This window comes from Aptenodytes patagonicus, chromosome 14 (genome assembly GCF_965638725.1).
Source record: "Aptenodytes patagonicus chromosome 14, bAptPat1.pri.cur, whole genome shotgun sequence".
NCBI lineage: Eukaryota > Metazoa > Chordata > Aves > Sphenisciformes > Spheniscidae > Aptenodytes > Aptenodytes patagonicus.
The window spans coordinates 5572689-5590881 of NC_134962.1; the positions used below are offsets into that span (position 1 = coordinate 5572689).

At 40.7% G+C, this 18193-nt stretch overlaps 1 protein-coding gene across 1 annotated transcript; it reads right to left on the reverse strand.

Annotated features, from left to right (window-relative positions):
* Positions 1 to 491: 491 nt before the first annotated feature.
* Positions 492 to 17276, reverse strand: EDN3 (endothelin 3). Its single transcript, XM_076351781.1, has 4 exons — positions 17010 to 17276; positions 16372 to 16612; positions 3424 to 3588; positions 492 to 1898 (listed from the first exon to the last, which is right to left on the reverse strand). Exons 1-4 carry the CDS (start codon positions 17059 to 17061, stop codon positions 1742 to 1744), a joined length of 615 nt encoding a protein of 204 aa, XP_076207896.1. The 5' UTR covers positions 17062 to 17276; the 3' UTR covers positions 492 to 1741.
* Between the last annotated feature and the right edge of the window lie 917 nt (positions 17277 to 18193).

Consider the following 18193-nt stretch of genomic DNA (forward strand, 5'->3'; position numbering starts at 1 on the left):
TTCGCAAAAAGAACTCACGGTCCAAATGACCGTTGCTTCCTCGTTTGTCCCAGGATACAAATTAGGCCAGATGAGGGTTACGTTTACAGCAAAAGGGACACAAAATTTAAATGTAACTTTTTATGTGTAATTATTATCAAAGAATTTTTTGTTATGTTTTCATACTCAATTCTCAAACTGTTAGGAGAACTATCAGTCTCTTGAAGAAGGTAAGTTTTTGTATGACCTGGGCATATGCATTCGGGGGGGGGGGGGAAGATCCAGTTGGTGGTTATAAATGAACATTAAGCATTCTTCATAACAAAGTTCGATTATTTTTTTAAAAAACCCAAAACTATACAGTGTCTTAAAATTTATGGGAAAACAGTATGTGAAGTGTTTTTATACAATAAATAATCTATTTTCTATAAATGTACAAAATCATTTGTACAGCAAGTAAGAAACTAATACAAATGCAATAACTGAAAGATATATTTAATTTTATAACTATAATAATTTATTTATGAAATATATCCACATATATATAAAATATATCATATATATTTTGGCAAAAACCTCCCTTTCTTGTTTCAAACAAAGTCTATTACCACCATTTTAAGCCTATATAACCATTTTTACTGTTAATTTCTCTTCATTTTTCTTTTGGTCTCCATCTTTCTTCCGACAAAATATAATTTAATGTCATCGGGTTACAGTTTAACCTATGTGCCCTGGGGAAAGTCTGCGTGAAGGTCAGTCAAACCAAAACAATATCTGTAATGTCACAAGTAAGGGATTTCCTCTCTTTCTTTTTAAATAATATAGAACCTGATTTGCAAAAGTTACTCTTTTTTTTCCTAGCTTACTCTTGCATCCTCCTATCAAAAAAAAGTCCGTAATTTCTGAAGAAATCATTTACATTGAAAAATGTCCAGGGTTGGATATAATCCTTATTGCCAAGTTTCCAAGTTATTCAGTGATGACGTTTCAATGAAGAGATAAAAATGTGATTTATAGTACTAGCAAAGACGAGTATGTACTGTGGATGATAACGTATGTAGGGGCTTAGAATAGCAAATGGTATAGTACAGTGAGTTATTCTGATCGTATGAAGTTTCATTTGAAGTTCCACAGTCCTACCCTTTCGTCTTTAGGAAATTCTTTGGGATGAATAATTCATCCAGTAACTGCAACTGCAGTGCATCCTTAAATAATCACTGTAAATGTTTTTGAATGGAACTTTGAAGTGCAGGAATAATTTGTGCCTAAATTAGGTAATCTATTGAATACTCAATGTATACTCTTAACTTGCTATACTTTATAATAATATTTATATTAGCCATTCATATTTATTCTGCATAGATACTGTCATTTAAACATCTGCCACAAAGTTACAATATGATGATTCAGGCTTGCATACATGAACAAGAGAAATATTTTGTATCTGTTTATTCTTAATGAGAACTCACGTATAGGCGACCTCTCCCTAACTCACCACACTCTCCAGTTACAGTTGCCTGCATACAGCTGTGGATGGATTCTTCAGACATACAGCAAGCAGTAAGTGGAACAGTACGTTTCTACTGTACTTCTTTAAATCACACAGAAAAACGTTTCCTGAAACTTTGTGTTGCTGAAGTTCGGATCTGCCTTTGAATTTTTCTTCGATAGCGATACATTCCCTGCCAGGTTACGCGATAAAGATTATCCTTTACTGAGCCTCTCGCGAGGGGAGCGTGGGAGAAAGCTTCTTCATACAGGTTCACATGCCCTCAAAGTGGCGTTGCTGAAACGAAAGGGTTGCTTGCATACTGCTGAATTTTCCACTGGCACCAGACTGAAGCATCAAGTTTGTCCATCTCAAGGGCGAGTTGTGGTTTAAGTTCTTGCTTCTGAGCTTCAGCAAATAAATGTTAAAGCTTTAAAAAAGGATAAAACAAAACAAAAACAAACCACAAACCAACCAAACTGCTTAATTATTCAGAACTAACCCCCTATTACCTGATAGAACTATGGTTCATCTCCTTGATCGTGTGTACACAGAGCGAATGCTACCCAGCTGTCTGACTAGCTCTGATGAAATAATCATAGCAGTAATCTCAGCTTGGGGACTTCTAATCCAAGTGCTTCCCTTCATAGTGAAAAATTTTGGGTAATGGTGTGACTTTTTTTTTTTTTTAACCTTTCTAGTTCTAATGGCTGCTTCATTTTACTCAGAACGACAAGTATTTGCTTATCCTGACATCATTTCGCATTTCGTATGTAGCAATAGCATTAAGGGTAGATTTGGAACTGGAACTTTTTGAAACCGGCTGCTAAGGTCACAGTAACCCCTTTATATCTGACATCTAAAGTAGATTTATTTTTCCATCCAAATACTTTTTCCACAAAGTTTGTTCTGTTTCTTTACCTTGACAATTTAAGTTTTACTGAAGCACTGCATTGGGACATGTAGCTTAAGTTGTTACAGTGCTAAATGAGAAAAAGATGACAGACAGGAACAGCCCTTGCCCTAAAAAAAAAAGGGGGGACTGTTGCCAAAATATGTATTGGCTTATAGCCAAAGAATCCAACTTTTGAAGGAACTATATCAGCACGAGGAAGGTTGTAGTAATTCTGTGTATACTGAAGGTTATTAAAAAAAAAAAAACCACTATTAAAAAAAAACCCCAAACAAACAACTCATGGGCCAAATTCTGCCCTTATTTAGCAAGAAGTGGTAATATTCAGTTGAAAGAATTTAGAGGTCTGCAAATACAAAGAAAATTTATGGAAAATTAATATTTCTTTTCAACATTAAACATCTGTAGCATACCTGACTGTTCAGAATCCTCCGAACTCTCTGTGCTACTGAATCAAAGTGTGTTCCTCTTCCCTGCATTGGTCTTTCTCCTCTGTCTTTTTCATTGATCCATGATTTCTGGGGAAGAGAGTTAGTTCTAAGTTTGTCACTGTGTCCTCATCAATTACTCTTACAGAGCCGTTCATAAAATGACAATGTCATACTCTCCATTAGACTAGATAAAACTTAAAACATTCTAAAACAGTGCAATATTAAGCATGCTCCTAACTGGACACGAGATGTGCCGTTTCAAAAATACTACATCATAAAAAGAAACAGCAAAAAAAAAATTCAAAGCAGTACTGTACTGGGTCTGGCCTCTTTCCTTCACCTATTAAACTCTTGATTGTGACACATGAGTTTTCTCACTTTTGTTCTTCCTATTCACCCCCCCGTCCCACTTAAGGGGGAAGTGAACAAGCAGCTGTGTAAGCGCTTGGCTGCTGGCCAGGGCTAACCCACCACAACTGGAGATGAGAATTTTATTTAAAATCAATATATTTGTTAATCGGTTTCATTTGATACATACAACTTGATTGATTTATCTCCATGAAATAGTCAAATCATGTAGACAGTTTGCAATATTAAGAAAAGATACTCACCTTTTTCTGTCTTGCATTCTTTTGCAAAACTGCATACACTGTTTGTCATGAGCATCCAAACAAGAACACCGAGATGAAGACTGGAAAGTACTTTGAATCTGGCCTGTAGACCTTTTGCCTCTAAAACTGCCTCTGTAGTTAGACAGCCCATATGGCACAGTCCTCCTGTTGTGAGAATCACAAATATTGTATATTTTAGGAGCTAATTAAAATGATATTCCATATTTTTTCTGTTTTAGAAAATAGATCTATTGATGCAAAGCAATAAATAGCGGCACAAAAATCAAACCCCATGTTTATGTAAGAAGTTCTCCCTATAACAAATCACAACTTCTGCTCAATCAACTCAGGCTTTCACAAAGTTATAAAGTAGCAGACAATCAGCTTAACTGGCAGAATTAATTGGCAGCTACGCTGGCTATCTAAAAAAACTTTGATTACCTAACAGCTGATACAAACACGTCCCCAGGTTATTGCTTATGTTATTGCTTATTCCTTTATTGTGTTGGTTACCCCCCACAAATGCTCAAAATTTGTTATGTTCAGTGCCATAGCTGGTATGAAGCGACAAAGGAGCCGTGCTGATTTCCAACAGGTAAGTAACATCATGTCGGTGCTGTCATCCTCATGATTCAGAGCCCGATTTGCCATTAATTTTATCATTGAGAAATGGACAAAACTGTCAGCACGATTCATTTACTGCATCGTGTTTGGAACACGACCCATGGAGTTATAAATGTGAGAAACAGCTAGATAATCTTCCTCATATGTATCTACTAGTACTTTTCTATGACAGATCATATTCTGTACCACAGCACACCAAGAAATACTAAGAGGTAGTTCTCTATTTCCCTGCAGTCTGGCATGCTTTGTTCTTTAATGGGTTACAGTCAATATTATTATCAGAAAAGGACATGCTTCATCACTGCCTGCTAACATCCCCAAAAAGCATTGGATAGTTCAGACTGATGTCATAAATTATTCTCCTGCAAGTTGTTAAAGAATCTCAATCGATAGCAGGTGTATACCACATGGAACTTCTGGAGACCCATAAAAGTTCCTGTGTACTTGAGGGATGGGCTAAGCAACCCACAAATCCACAAACTCTAAAAATCTGAAAAGAATCTCATGTTCAAGAGCGAGCAAGAGGAGCAGAGGTAAAAAAAAAAGGCAGGGGAGAGGCAGTAAGAATAGATCTAGAAGGGTTACAGGAAAAAGCCTGAATAATCAGTCCGGAACCGCTAACTTCGCATAGTTGTACTTCTTTCATTTGCTTTCATAGGCAATTAGGCATTAGGCTATTAACTGGAAATCTGCAAATTTTCCATTTTCCCACACTCATGGTGGGCTGAAAGGTTCAGAAACATTATTTTCCTCATCTCTGCGATAATTTTTGATGTAATATCAGTACGGTTGATGCAAATTGTTTATTCAAACCTCTGCACTTATAGTACATATGAGCTTCTAACAGCGCATCTCATCTTTCACAGCCTGAACCAGAGCACACCTATCATACACAGATTTATCATAAAATCATACTGAAAGACAGAAAGTCGCAAGTAGAATTTCTGTGCGTCAGAGACCACGCGATGGTCTTTCTCCAGCAGATGCTGGTCTGCCTCACCTATGTGCAGGAACTGTTGCATATTTTCACTACTTCCTTCATTCTACAGCTATGCCTAGACACTGGGAGAGACCAAGAATATGCATATTAATCTTAAAAGACTTTAGGACTAGATTTTGGCCCCCCTTCTCAGTCATTTAAAAAGCTTTTTGTTGTCTTCAGGATTAGGGGCGAGTCCCATTTTATAACTGAAGAGTATTAGTAATTCTGTACTGTCATCTACTTTAGAATAATGAATGATAAATAGCTAATGTAGGTAACTTCTGACATAAATAATTGCTGTATGGTCATACTTTTTGATACCTTCATGTTTTTTATGAAGTAATGGCTGGTATTTAGGGACAGGAACAGAAGGAAGTTCCTGTATTTTTAAGAGTGGTGAACCCTCTATCAAAACTGGTAAAATTCTGTTATTCAAATTCCTGCTCAGATTTAGGCTGAAATGAAGAGATGAATTTTGCTTGGTCTAGCCAAACGTGAAACCCCTATTTCATGGCAGATAGCTTGCCAGGGGATAAAGAAGCTTTTTACAGCTTTTGCAGTTGTCATCCCACATCGTGCTAACGAGACGTAAAATACTGTAGTATGTTATTCTCATTATTTAAAGTGGTTTCTTGTTAAAAAGTCCACTTTTCCAAAATACGATGCTGTTTTTTCTTACTCTAATTCTCTAAATCAGAATCTCTGCGGGACTGAGCTGTGGTTTGCCCGGGGTCAGAGGTTCTGCATGAATAGCCAGAGAGGAAGAAGGGCACGTGTTTTTTTCCTTAGTTGCTGCAGTTTGCAAATTAATGGACCAACTAGAATTGTCACCAACTTCAGTTTTATCTTCATACATCAGTATGAGAACTTGTGTGATTGAGGAACGGGCCCATTACCAGTCTGCTGTCTTTCCTAACAGACAGCAAGTTCCAGCAAACAGGCAGGGGTGGAGAATATAGTATAATTACAAATTATAAAAACCATGAATCACAGCCCTAAGCAAAGGAGGAGACTGATATTTTAGATAAGGCTTCTGATCTTTCTAATGAAGTGCCTTATGTTCTATGAAACTTATAAGAGTATGCTTCGTAACTTGGAAAAGGTACTCAAGACCACTTCATTCGCAGTGGTCCGGGAATACATGCCAATGCAATGTCATTTTCAAGTGTAAGAATTTTAACCAGAACACCCAAGCAAAAATTTTTATGTAAGCTAATGTGCAGATTTGCCAATCAGAGATGGAAATAGAACAACTCTCCCGATATGCCTGGTTTTGATTTCTAACCCAAAAATTTAAACCCAAAACAGATAAACTTCAAGAGCAACCCAGAGTCTTTCCAACAGTATTCAGAAAGAGCTAAAAAATATAGTAGATGTTTTCTTGCCTGTCAGTTACTCTGATGCAACTCATAAATCACAGCATTTAAGCAAATGTTAGTGTGTGTATAGTTATCATTCCAGCAGCTGAAAATGTTAGTATTTCAAGTTAGTTCATGCCTCTTTCTCAGCACTTCAGACGTGAGAGGAGATGCTGAAGAGATTCAGTTGAACAAGCATCAGAAGCATTTGCCTAGCAGCATGCTTAATCTTAGATTGTTACACGTGATTAACAAATGCTGCTTTTTACTATTTTTTATTATTATTATTTACGGAGCTGCAATGCTCAGGTTCAAAATGAGGTAAGTAGAATCACAATTTCTACATGCTGAATGGGAATTACTGTCAACAGGTAATTGTCACCAAGCATTTGTGTTGCTAAGAAATCTCTTTGCTTTCCATTTCAGGTGAAGCATCTGTTTTCTTTAGCCAAGGCTTGCTGACTTTAGTATACACAGGGCAGTTTGTGTCTCTACAGTGAAGATGAGGAACAGCTGAACTGGGCAGAGGCAGCTTTGTTGGCTAGCCATCTCCTAGGCTTCTGGGGATCCTGAACAACCAGCTGGTCCCTGGCCAAAGTACTGGCTAAAAGCCATTTACAAACTTTTCAGAAATTTCTATGCAAAAGCCACAGATTTTTTTATTTTTTAGTATTTACATTTCACAAGAAATTTTGAATTTCTGACCTTTAACTCAGTATGCATCGTTTCTTCCTTTAAGAGAACAAAATTCTCCTGAAGCAGTGAAATGGGTTTCCACATATTTAAGAGCTAATGTGTACTGTGTGTCCTTTACGCTTTTCTTCTCTACAAAGTGGAGAACAAGCAAACCTACGCAATTCCGGATCAGCCTTTCCAAGGTAGTACTTTGAACTGGTATCTGTGTGGCAACATACAAACCTGAGATTTATGTGGAAGTGATCCTCTTTTGTGGAGTTCAGTTACCAGTATGATTACTGCAGCCGGGGAGTGGGTGCATAAAAGTCTGCGTGCTCAGTTTTAAAGCACTTTCTAAATTACAGAAGGTCTGAGTTTAAGGGAAGTTTCTTCTTCAGTATAAGCTATTTGTTCTTTATTCTGTATGCAAAAAAAAGAAGATACTAACGCAACTCTCCAGTACCTGGAATGATTCCGTATGATGAAATTATGATTAGTCAGTGCAACAGATCTGTTATCTGAAGATAATTCCATGTATAATACAGAGCAGCACAAAGCTAATCAAAGCACAGTGTGCTGTTGTCACTTGAAACATACTTTTGATTTCTGCAATGGAAGGAACACACAGCAATCTTTAGGTCAGCCAATGTTTCTCCTAGAATTTTAAAAGAAAAAAAGTATAGCTCTGCAGATTGGATACTCAGATGCTGAAATAACCTAGATTATTTCTGTACTTTGTGTCCACACAACACAATCATAAAAGCTCTCCCCCTAAAAGTAAGCTAGCTCTTGAAGCAAGTTTTTGCCATTAAATTAACGGAGATAGGCATTTGTTTGTTGAAAAAGGCAAGAAGTACTGAGTAATAGTGAAACAGCCATTCTGAACCATTCATATCAGTGAAAATTTCCCACAGAATAAAACTGCCCATTAAGTGACTACTACCTTCAAGTCTAATTGGGTAGTATGATTTGCTTAAGTCCTGCTGTCCCTCATTTATACTATAGCAAATGTTCAGAATTCAGACAGACAAATCCAATCGGTTTATTTCAATTTTTATAACGTGGCTGAGTTTCTCATGCTATGTTATAATTGACCTATGAGCTGCTATTATTTTCTGCTTTCCCAGCCACTTAAACACAGTAGATACCTCCAGGGCACTTGAGAGTTTCAGCTAAAACAAAGGTTGCAGCAATCATCTTAGATGCTGTGATTTCAGTATTCAGCAATATATTTTCTGGCATGCACCCAGGCCAGCAAGGCTCCCAGCAGTCTCCAGTGTTTTCAGACAATCTTAAAATGTATGAGATCCCTGTAAGGACCACTGAGAACAAAGAACATGGAAAGGAAGCAAAATTTATCGTCCTCCAAGTGAAACAAAATGTCTCCAGAATGAAAGATGCTTGAGGGAAATAACAGATATTTCTGTGTATACTTTCATATAAAGCTACTGCAGTAATATTGTGTAACTCTGTAGATGAAAAGATCATTGGCTGCTCCGAAAGTTGGCTCCAACTCTTTCTGTAACAGGCATATTTTTTTAACAGAGTAGTTCACAATAGGTGTACCTCCTATATTATCCCTTCCTTCTCATCCTCATCCTCATTATTTAAGTAGTTAAAACACCTTCTTCAAAGTAGTGCCTGACTTGTTGGTCTTCTGGCATCCTAACCACATGCTCCATTCACAGAAGCTGTACTTTTTCTGAGTAGCTTTTTGCAGTTAAAATTATCTTCACAGGAAACAAACTTTTATCCTTATAGCCACACCTTTATTTTCCACATCCTCAACTTAGTAAGTGTTCCTAGATACCTCATAGGCTACTGTTACCCAAAAAGATGTACCTCCGCGATCTTGCTAGATTTGGTTTAACCTTCACTTTTTTTTTCAGTCTTATTCTTTAAGTAATACTTGCTAATTTCTGAGGATCCCAAATTAGAGTTAATTAGTTACAGCTAACTTAGGTAATAAGCTAAGGATTGCACGCATCTGCTTCATTGTCCAGCTTCACTGACCACAGCAGTTCCTTGATTTCCCTCCTACTGGGACTTCATGGTACCCAAGTTAAGTACTGTAGGAGAATCTGAAGGCTTTTTATCACTAGTCATCCTCATCCTGCAGCTGTCAAAAGGATGTTACGTGTTTTCTGTTTCAAATACGATCAGACAAATATCTGAGTTGTTGAGGGAAAAGCTGGGGTACATTTCTTGAGGTAAGCAATATGAAGCAAGGGGGGGGGGTATTTTTCCATTAACACCCCAAATACCCAGAGCGGCTGGGTAGAGCTCACCTGACCTAATAAACTGTGCCCTTGTTTCACAGAAATACCTCTCTCAAAACAACACTGCTCATATCCTTCAGTACCTCATACCAATCCTAATCTGCTCCCAGTTTTGTGGCAAGATATATGATTGTTAGTTTAAATAAATAAATAAAATCCCATGCAGCATTTTCGGTCTGTGAGGCCCAAACTCCCACAATTCCTTTTTCTTCCTCTGACTGGCAGGGAGTATTGTTAGTAAGTGGGCTGGTTCTAACGCCAATACACTGAGATAAATCCCAAAAGGCAGAGCAGCTGGAAAATATGGACGAAAGGAATTGAATTGTGTCAAATGGTAGCTTTTTCAAACTCAAATTCAGAGTACTTATTGCTAGCTTCTGAAGCCACCATACCAGTGCACACAAAGAACGCACACTCTGATGCAGGTTTCTACCGCTCTCCACAATGTGTACGGTTAAAAATCCACTGCTGGTTTAAAAACAAATAAAACAAAAACCTGGGGGACAATAAACACATGGTGTTAAAATTTAAGACTGATGAAAGCGACTGTGGTTTGACAGCCCCCGAGCCTGTTTATTCTTAGAATTAGACCAACATGAGCAGCCGTAGTGAAATTTCAAGGCACTAGCTACTAGAGCGTCTCATCCCTGAGCCCATCTTCTGCGGGGCCAGCTCCTGCAGTGACAAGGGATTTTAGTCTGTAGAGCCAAATCATTTCAAGCCTTTCTGAGAATGCTGCTGTTAAAACATCAATACTGTGAGTACTGTAAATAAGCTTTACAGGAAGAGTAAGAGGATATATTCTACTTTTAGACTGTGGAGGGCATGCAAGCTGTGCGCGTTTCAGACAGTAAGACACTGAAAACGTGAAGTCAGTACACGATGCAAAAATAAGTATGTTTGAATAACAGGCCTAAAAATCAAACCAGTTTGTCCGTGATAAAACATAACAATAACAGCAGAAGCCTGTTGCTATGTTCAATAAATCCATTTGAAATACTCTCCATTTGATGTGAAGGTTTGTGCAGCTTTTTAACACCAAAGATCCTCCAATTTTTAGGATTAGAGATATTTACAATGTCATTTAAATTTTCACAAAAATTTCTAACAAAAAAAAAGGAAAAAGTTAAAAGGAATTGATGGAGATAAGAAAGATTATCTGCTTTACACTTGATTTTTTCTCTATCAGTGAGTATGACCACAGATTCCATAGCTTTAGTTATTTCAATTGTTGCTTAGTAAGATTTTTCTTTTTATCCTTCAACATTCAGGCTACATTCGGACATACAGTGCATATACATAGTCTAACCTTGGTAGTATCCACACGTGAGACAAACAGATTTCAGTGAACATGTGGGTAGTAAAGTCTGCGAAATGTGGGGCAAACTTCATTCAGAAAAATAAAATCAACTCAGCAGAAGATTCATCACTTCGCTTTTGGCACTTGGTTCTGATGGTTAACCATGTGCACTGTTTAACCGACAGATCAGCTTCCTTATTTGAACTGCCTGGCTTGCAGCCACTGTTTTATCATCGTGCCTTTGGCTAGCAGGTATTTTCAGTCTGATCTATTAAGATTATAAGCACATGCTTAATTGTTTTGCTGAACAAGAGATCTTTAACTGTGTATTTTTATTTCCAGTAATATATGGGACATCATCTATACTTATCTAATGATGAAGATAATTCTCAAAAAATGGGGTAACTGTAATACTTTATAATACCACTTAATATCCATAAGGACGAAAAGCATTTTAAATTATGTTATGTGGGCTTCCGTTCAACAAAATTCAATCATCAATGAGATGCAGGCAACAAAAAGATGTTACGAAGGAAAAGTTAGCCAGCAGAGCATACAGTTAGAATATCCAATCGGTTGTCTTAAGTCTTCTTTTTTGTAATGACATCCCAAGACATCGCTTCCTCTGTATATATGAGCAAAACTATGAGTGAAGTGATGATAGGGTACAAATTGTTTCCGTTCTAAGTTGACTTTCTGATGGTGACCTAAGCCAGTAGCGAGCAAAGATCATTAACTTATAACTGTCAGAGAGCTGACTGCATGCGGCATCAGCTGCTGCTGTCTGTTTAGCTTCTGACTAGTCTTGGACCCCTAACAGACCCATTTGGCAGCACTTTCGGGAAAGACCGAAAAAATGAAAGTGTATGAAAAGCCTTTCTCACCCCAACAGGTGGTCACATTAGGTCAGGAAAACAGATTTCTACAGGGGAACTATCTGGAGTCAAGGTAGGGCTGAATTTTGATGGCCACTTAGGAATATCTGACTTGCATATATTACAGAAACAAATGTCGTCTTTATTAAAGTGGCAAAACACCACATCCTTGTAGTGTCACCACGTAACCACACACCCTGAAACGCTCACCATATCCTCTACCAATACATCCCACAGAGCAAAGCAACAGGCTACAAGTCAGTGCATGCCCTTGTCCTTCCACTGAGGAGATAGAACACGTGTAAGTACGGAGGATCAGAGCCGCAAACGCAAAGGTGTAAGATCAAATTCTTCCTTTCGCTTTGTCCATCCAATTCTACTGATTCAGAAATTCATGTAATTGGCGGACAGAACTCTTAGCTCATTGTGTAAGCTAGTCTTTATAACCTTCTGGTCACAGCATTTCATTCAGTTACTCCTCTTTTGAGCATAATAGCGAATACTGGAATAAGATGTCATCTAGAAAAAAAAACTTTTGCTTTGATTTAGACACTTCAAGAAATTATTTTTTTTGGTGCTTAGTTTGAGTGAGGAAATAACTTTACCACTGTGGATCTATGCTAATTCTCCTTTGAAAGTGTCTGGATTATTGCCGTCAGTTCTCATTATACTTTTTTTTCAGAATTAAAGTCCGCTGGAGTATCTGATATTGTGTCCTCAAGATAGTATCACTTTCTTATAGTTGTCACCTTTTAATCTCTTACTAATCATTCCGAGCATCTCTATACCTTCACGCAGCAACATTCATGTCATTAATTGAATGACAATTTTGCTGTTGGATGCATAAGCTCAATTCATATTGAAATATAGGACCCCTTTGAAGAAGTGCAGATCTAAAAGAAGTCTTGCCTACATTTTCTTCTTTAACTTACAGAATTAAGCATCAAGTTGTGGCTGTATTACGTTAGTGGTTACTGTTTAAAAGACAATTCATTCTTCTCTAAAACGTGTCTGTAGCTATAGATCAAGATAAGCATAATTAGTCACTTGACAAAAACAATACATTGCAAACTAATTCCTGAGTAATCAATCTTATCAGTGAGGACAATTTACGAGCTTTTAATTATCTTTGTTAAGCAACCTTTGTCTACACCGTATTATTGCACTATTCTATTCTGACTTACCTGACTTTCTTTAGGTCGTCTTCTTTCCCACTTAAAGCTCTCACTGTTCCCAACATAAAAGACTCACTATGTCAAAATAACACTGGTGCGCTTAGTCGTCTGGACTAACAGCAGTGGTTCATGGACAAGTATAAAGCAATACTCAAACATGTGTGCAGAGATAATTTCCCATTTGATTGGCAATAGCTGCAGAGAGTCAGAGGCTGCATATTCTGCAATTTTGTGCTTTTCTACAACTGTCACCGTGCTGATCTAAGTGGTTTCTCAGCCAGGATAGGAATAGACTCTCTATCGTCACTCTGTCTCCAAGAGTTTCAATAAAAACTTTAACCACTTCTCCAGAAAAGGAGGAGAGGCCATGACCAAGATTTGTTTTGAATATATTACAACAATGCTTAACAGCACCTTCTGTTGGGTAAAGCAGGGGGAAGAAACCAGAGGAGGGAGTAAAGTTTGTCTTTGAAGTATGGAGGAGAGAGTAACCTGGAAACAGAAAATATTAAGGAATTTGTGACAGAAATAAGAAATACAGTGAAGGACATAAGTCGGGGAAAGAAGAAAGAAAAAAATAATAAAAAGCAATTGTAGCGTTTGATGTAGGGAATAAAACCAAAAAAGATGTGGTAAGTAAATAAGCAGGAAAAAGATCAGAATCAACAGATGTCAGGAAAACATCTCCAATCCTTAACACCATCTTTCTGGCCTCCCATTGCGTGTATGGTCCTCAAAGTTGCATTTGAGCCAAATTTTTAGTAAATACAAAAACTTTCAACAACATGCATACAACAGCAACATAAAAGCCCCATTTACAAACAGCCAGTCTGTACAGATCCAGTGGTTACTTCCATTTCAAAAAAGTAGCATAACTTTCTTGGGATATTAAATTGCACAAGCAGGCCTGATTTTCATTCAGACGCGTGACATGAAATCTTAATCCTGCTTCTGTTGCACTGAACATGGTCCAAAACGTCTAATACCTCCATACGTACTTATTTCAGTGACTACCTCAGCCCTCGTATACAGAAGCATTCCTAGGAAGAACCCTAGGATTTTTGAAAATCGAGACTGTGTTCTTTCAGCTTAGAGGGAGATTTGTACATCTACCTCACCTGTAAACAGAGCTTTTCCTTTCATTGCTCACCTTGCTGGCTCAGACCAGGCAAGTCTCAAGAAACAGCCAGAGGAGCAGGACCGCAAGGCAGCCCAGGTCAGGCACCTGGCTCTTCCAGCCACAGTGCACCGCTCTCCAGACACTGCAGCCAGCCAACTTGGCGAGGACCTCCTTTCGCCAATTCTAACGAGCGCTTACAGAGTCCGGAAAATTCAGTTCCTACTGGACTAATTCTCCAACTTCCCACCATTATCCACTCGCTATTTATCAAGCCCAGAGGGCCCCCAGCATCCTGATTAACCTAGTTCCAACAATGTTATTAGGATACACAGGTTCACGTCCTCAGAACACAGTAGCTAAAATGTATCATTCTATGTGAATATTTAATATTCAAATTGAATATTGAAATTGAATATATTTATTCTATAGCTTGTATAGAAATGTCCAGTCAAATGGCATAAAAATTATGTGTGATAAGAATCAGAATCTCCTAGACCTCATGTCAATCGTCACAGGCTAACCTATACACTGGACAGTGGGGGTAGACTTCACATATCTGAGAGATTTGCTGTTATTTTATCTACAACTGGCTTCAGTTAAGAAAGCGGAGACTTATAGCCCCAACTGTTTAATATTTGGATTATTATACATACTTCTTTGCTAACGCTGTAGGTATCATGAAAATGTTATATATCCCTATTTTCTATTTTTTGTTCTTTCTTTGGTGATGTTTGCACAAAACTTTCAGGTAGGAAAAACTTCTCCACATCACTGCATTAATGCACACTATTAATGCGCACTAAATACTTTTCCCAGTGGAATGAAAATTATAATTCTCGCAGACTTAAAACAGGATATCCTAAAAAAAAAAGGTGGGGGGGAGGGGTGTGTTTAAAAATAGCAGAATTCTATTTATTCGGTGTGTAGAGGAAAAGGAATGTCATTCCCCCGTTTTCACTGGTGAGCTCTGACTTAAATATACTGAGTCATAAATATTTGGCTAAAATAATTCTAAGTAATCCTGGGGTGGATTAGCGCAGGTATGGAACTCAAAGAATTGTATGACTTGTGTGAATACATGATACTTACAGGTTAATAGAAGTTCAAAAGACTTGTCATCAGCCATGGCCTCTAGCCAGGACACACACATGAATTTACAGATTAAGCGCCCTAAACCCCATTTGACTTAACCTATTTTACAGCTACTTTCTATTTTTCTAGTCCTTTTTGTTATTTTAATCCGATTAAAAGCTTTGCAATTGATTCAAAGGCAGATCCGAGTTAGTACAAATGTTCCCAAACTGTAGTCAGTGGAATACTTGATGGTGTGCGTAGAAGTTCACGGTCATATAGTCCCAAGATCTTTAATTCTTGAAGTTCATCAAAAGAAACCTGGTTTTAGATTCATCTGATCTCCTGATTATTTTTTAATGAAATGATTGCTGTGACTGAAACCTATTAGCTTATGAAAATCTTTACAAATCTGTTTCAGTTACTCAGAGGGACAGGATACGTTCAATGGTCTAGGAAAAGGAGGCCTCTAACCTTTAGGATGTAGGCAAAGCGTCGTCTTCCTGGTTGATTTCTTTTCATTAAAGTACTGTTGGTCCCAGACCCTGCTTTTCTGCATATGTGCTCCACCCGCACTGACCTGTGTGAAACTCAGAACTTCCGATTCATGGGAAGTGGTGTGTTTTCCAAAATTGTCTTTATTATGAGTTGAAACAAAAACTTATGTTCGCCATTCCCATAAGACATAATTGTAAAAGACGTTCTTTTGTAACATCTTCAATCTGGTTTATTGAGGTTTTCAAAAATTATTATTTTAATGTCAAAGTATTTTTCCACGTGAATTTTTATCAAAAATGGTACAGTTGCACACACACGCTATTCTTCCTTTCCCAATGAATGGTTTATTGGAAACAGATTTCTCCTGCAAAACAACTGCTTTTTTCCCCGTGGCCGACTTCACCCAGGCCGTGCACAGCACACACGTGCTGCGGACAGCCAGGTACACATCTGCAGCCGTGCCCCGGTGTCTGCGCGGGTGGAGGTACCGGGAATTTACCGCACCCAGGCGACTGGGACTGGAGGCATTCGCCCGAGGCTCTCTTTGGCTCATCGGCACCCCCGCGTCCCTCCCTCCGGGCCACCCGGCGAAGGCCGGCAGGTGTCAAGGCGGCGAGGGAGCGGCACGCCCCGCCACGCCGCCGGGCTCGCTCCGCTCTCCGGGAGCTGGGGAGGCCTCGCCGGCAGAGCCCGCCCCAGCAGCGCTCCGCTCCGGCAGCACAACCCGGGCTACCTGGGGAGCGCGGCGGCCTCCTCTCGTCCCGCCCTGACCCCGGCGGGGGACGGCTCCGCCTCCAGCGGGGCCCGCGGCGCCCCCGCCCGGGCTCTCCCTCGGGGGTCCCCCGGGGGCGGGCAGGGAACCCCCGCCCGTTACCGCCCCGCGGCAGCGGCCAGGCCGCCACACAGCCCTCTCGCCTCCCCCCGCCCGCGAGGGTCGCGCCCTCCGCAGCCCGGCCCGCCATTTCGCGTCCCGCCGCCCGCCCGCACTCACTCGGGGGTGTTGATCCAGATGATGTCGAGGTGGCAGTAGTAGACGCACTCCTTGTCCTTGTAGGTGTAGCAAGTGCAGCGCCGGGCTCGGCTCCGCAGCGCCCCGCCGTCCACCTTGGCCCTGCCGCCGGCCGGCAGCGCCGCCGCGTCGCTCTCCTCCCGCTCCTTCTGCCCCAGCGCCGCCGAGCGCGGCTCGCCGCCGGCCGGCAGCGGCAGGGAGCGAGGCCGGGGCAGCGCGGACCCTGCACCGGGGGAAGGCAAGAGCAGCGCTCAGCTCCCCTGCGCCCCCCTCCCCGCCCGCGCACCCCCGCACGGGGAGCGCCCCCTCCCCGGTGCCTCACAGCCCCTTTTGTAACAGGACCCGAACCACCGCCAGTCCCGGAAAAGTTTCAGGGCTGTTAAAAGCACCGTTAAGTTTGTATTTGCTGCAGCGCGGTGGGTGCATCGCGAGCGAGTGTTTTTGTTTTAAACCTACGTAGGGCCAAATGATGTCTTTGGCGTCTAGTTATTTACCACGCATCGGAGTGGGCTACTGCTTACAGCCTTTTGGAAGAAGAAGGGGGAAAAAATAACCAACCCACCAGCCTTTCTTTGTGTGCATGCGTGGAAGTGGCAAAGAAAGAAAGAAATTCATGTTACCTGCAGTCGACGTAATTGTCAGTCCAAAGAGGAACAATAAACCCAGCTCCATTAAACCCAAATTGCACGCTTGTTGACTGCAGGCAAAGGTGAACGGCAGGGGCGACTGAACCGCTCCAGGAGGAATCACTTCAGGTTGGAGGCAGGGAATATCCTGGGGCTGGCGGCACACGCTGCACCCGGAGTTAGTTCCCACACGGAGGTGTGATGAGTGGTTCTCCCTTGCAGTTATTTTCCTCCAGTGCGGACTTAGTCCTGAAGGGGAGAGTGTTGTCAAAAGAAGGGAAGATCCATCGCTTGGCTTTTCCCACACACACCTCCCACCCCACCCCCAAATCTGATCAGAAACCGGAGCTGCTGCTTTCCAGCTGCAGACGCCTCCCACCCGCGGACAGCTGCCTGCCTGCCTGCCCGCCTGCCTCCCCCCCCGCGGCCCGCGCTCCCCGCCCCCGGCCGCCCCCCGCTTCCCACCCCGCGCAGGTACGGGGCAGGGATGAAGCGGCACATCCTCCCCGGGAACGGCAGGCGCAGCCCTTTTGTTACTGCTAACGCTGATCTTACTTCATCACTTCTAAGCGATCTGGTCCTGTTGGTCTATGGGTAATCCCGGGAGGACAGGGGGTTGCTTGTGCGATGAAAACGCCAAGTTTTGACTCAAATCTGGGCTACAGATTTGGGAATTGTTTGGGGCTTTTTCCCCCAAGACTCTGCCAGTTATTTCCACGTGAAATTAAGTCACCAATTTATTAATACCCTCTTCTTCCCCAATTAATTATGAACACCTCTTTGCGGACAAACCTACCTAGAGTGCAAAATTTAAGGTAAAAGGGGATTTCGTATTGTGTGAAATACCTGACGCTCGTGCCTAGAAAAACACTCCTGCATGTGGCCCCATTTGCTATCATAACATCAGCTATTAAGTGATAACAGGTAAGGGTTTAAGGGTTAAGGGTATTGGCTATCTCTCCTCTTACAGTAGTATGTGTAATACATCCTGTTATAGGAAACATATGTCGTAGACAGCACGTGGAGAAAGGCTAGCAAATTTAATTGTGGATGTTTTAAACCAAAACATCATGTTTTATTTAAGAATGTTTCAGTACTAACAGAAAGAGCTGCAGCCAAAATTGCTTTTATGTATCATGCCAATTTGATATATTCACTAAAATCTGTTTTGTGAGTAG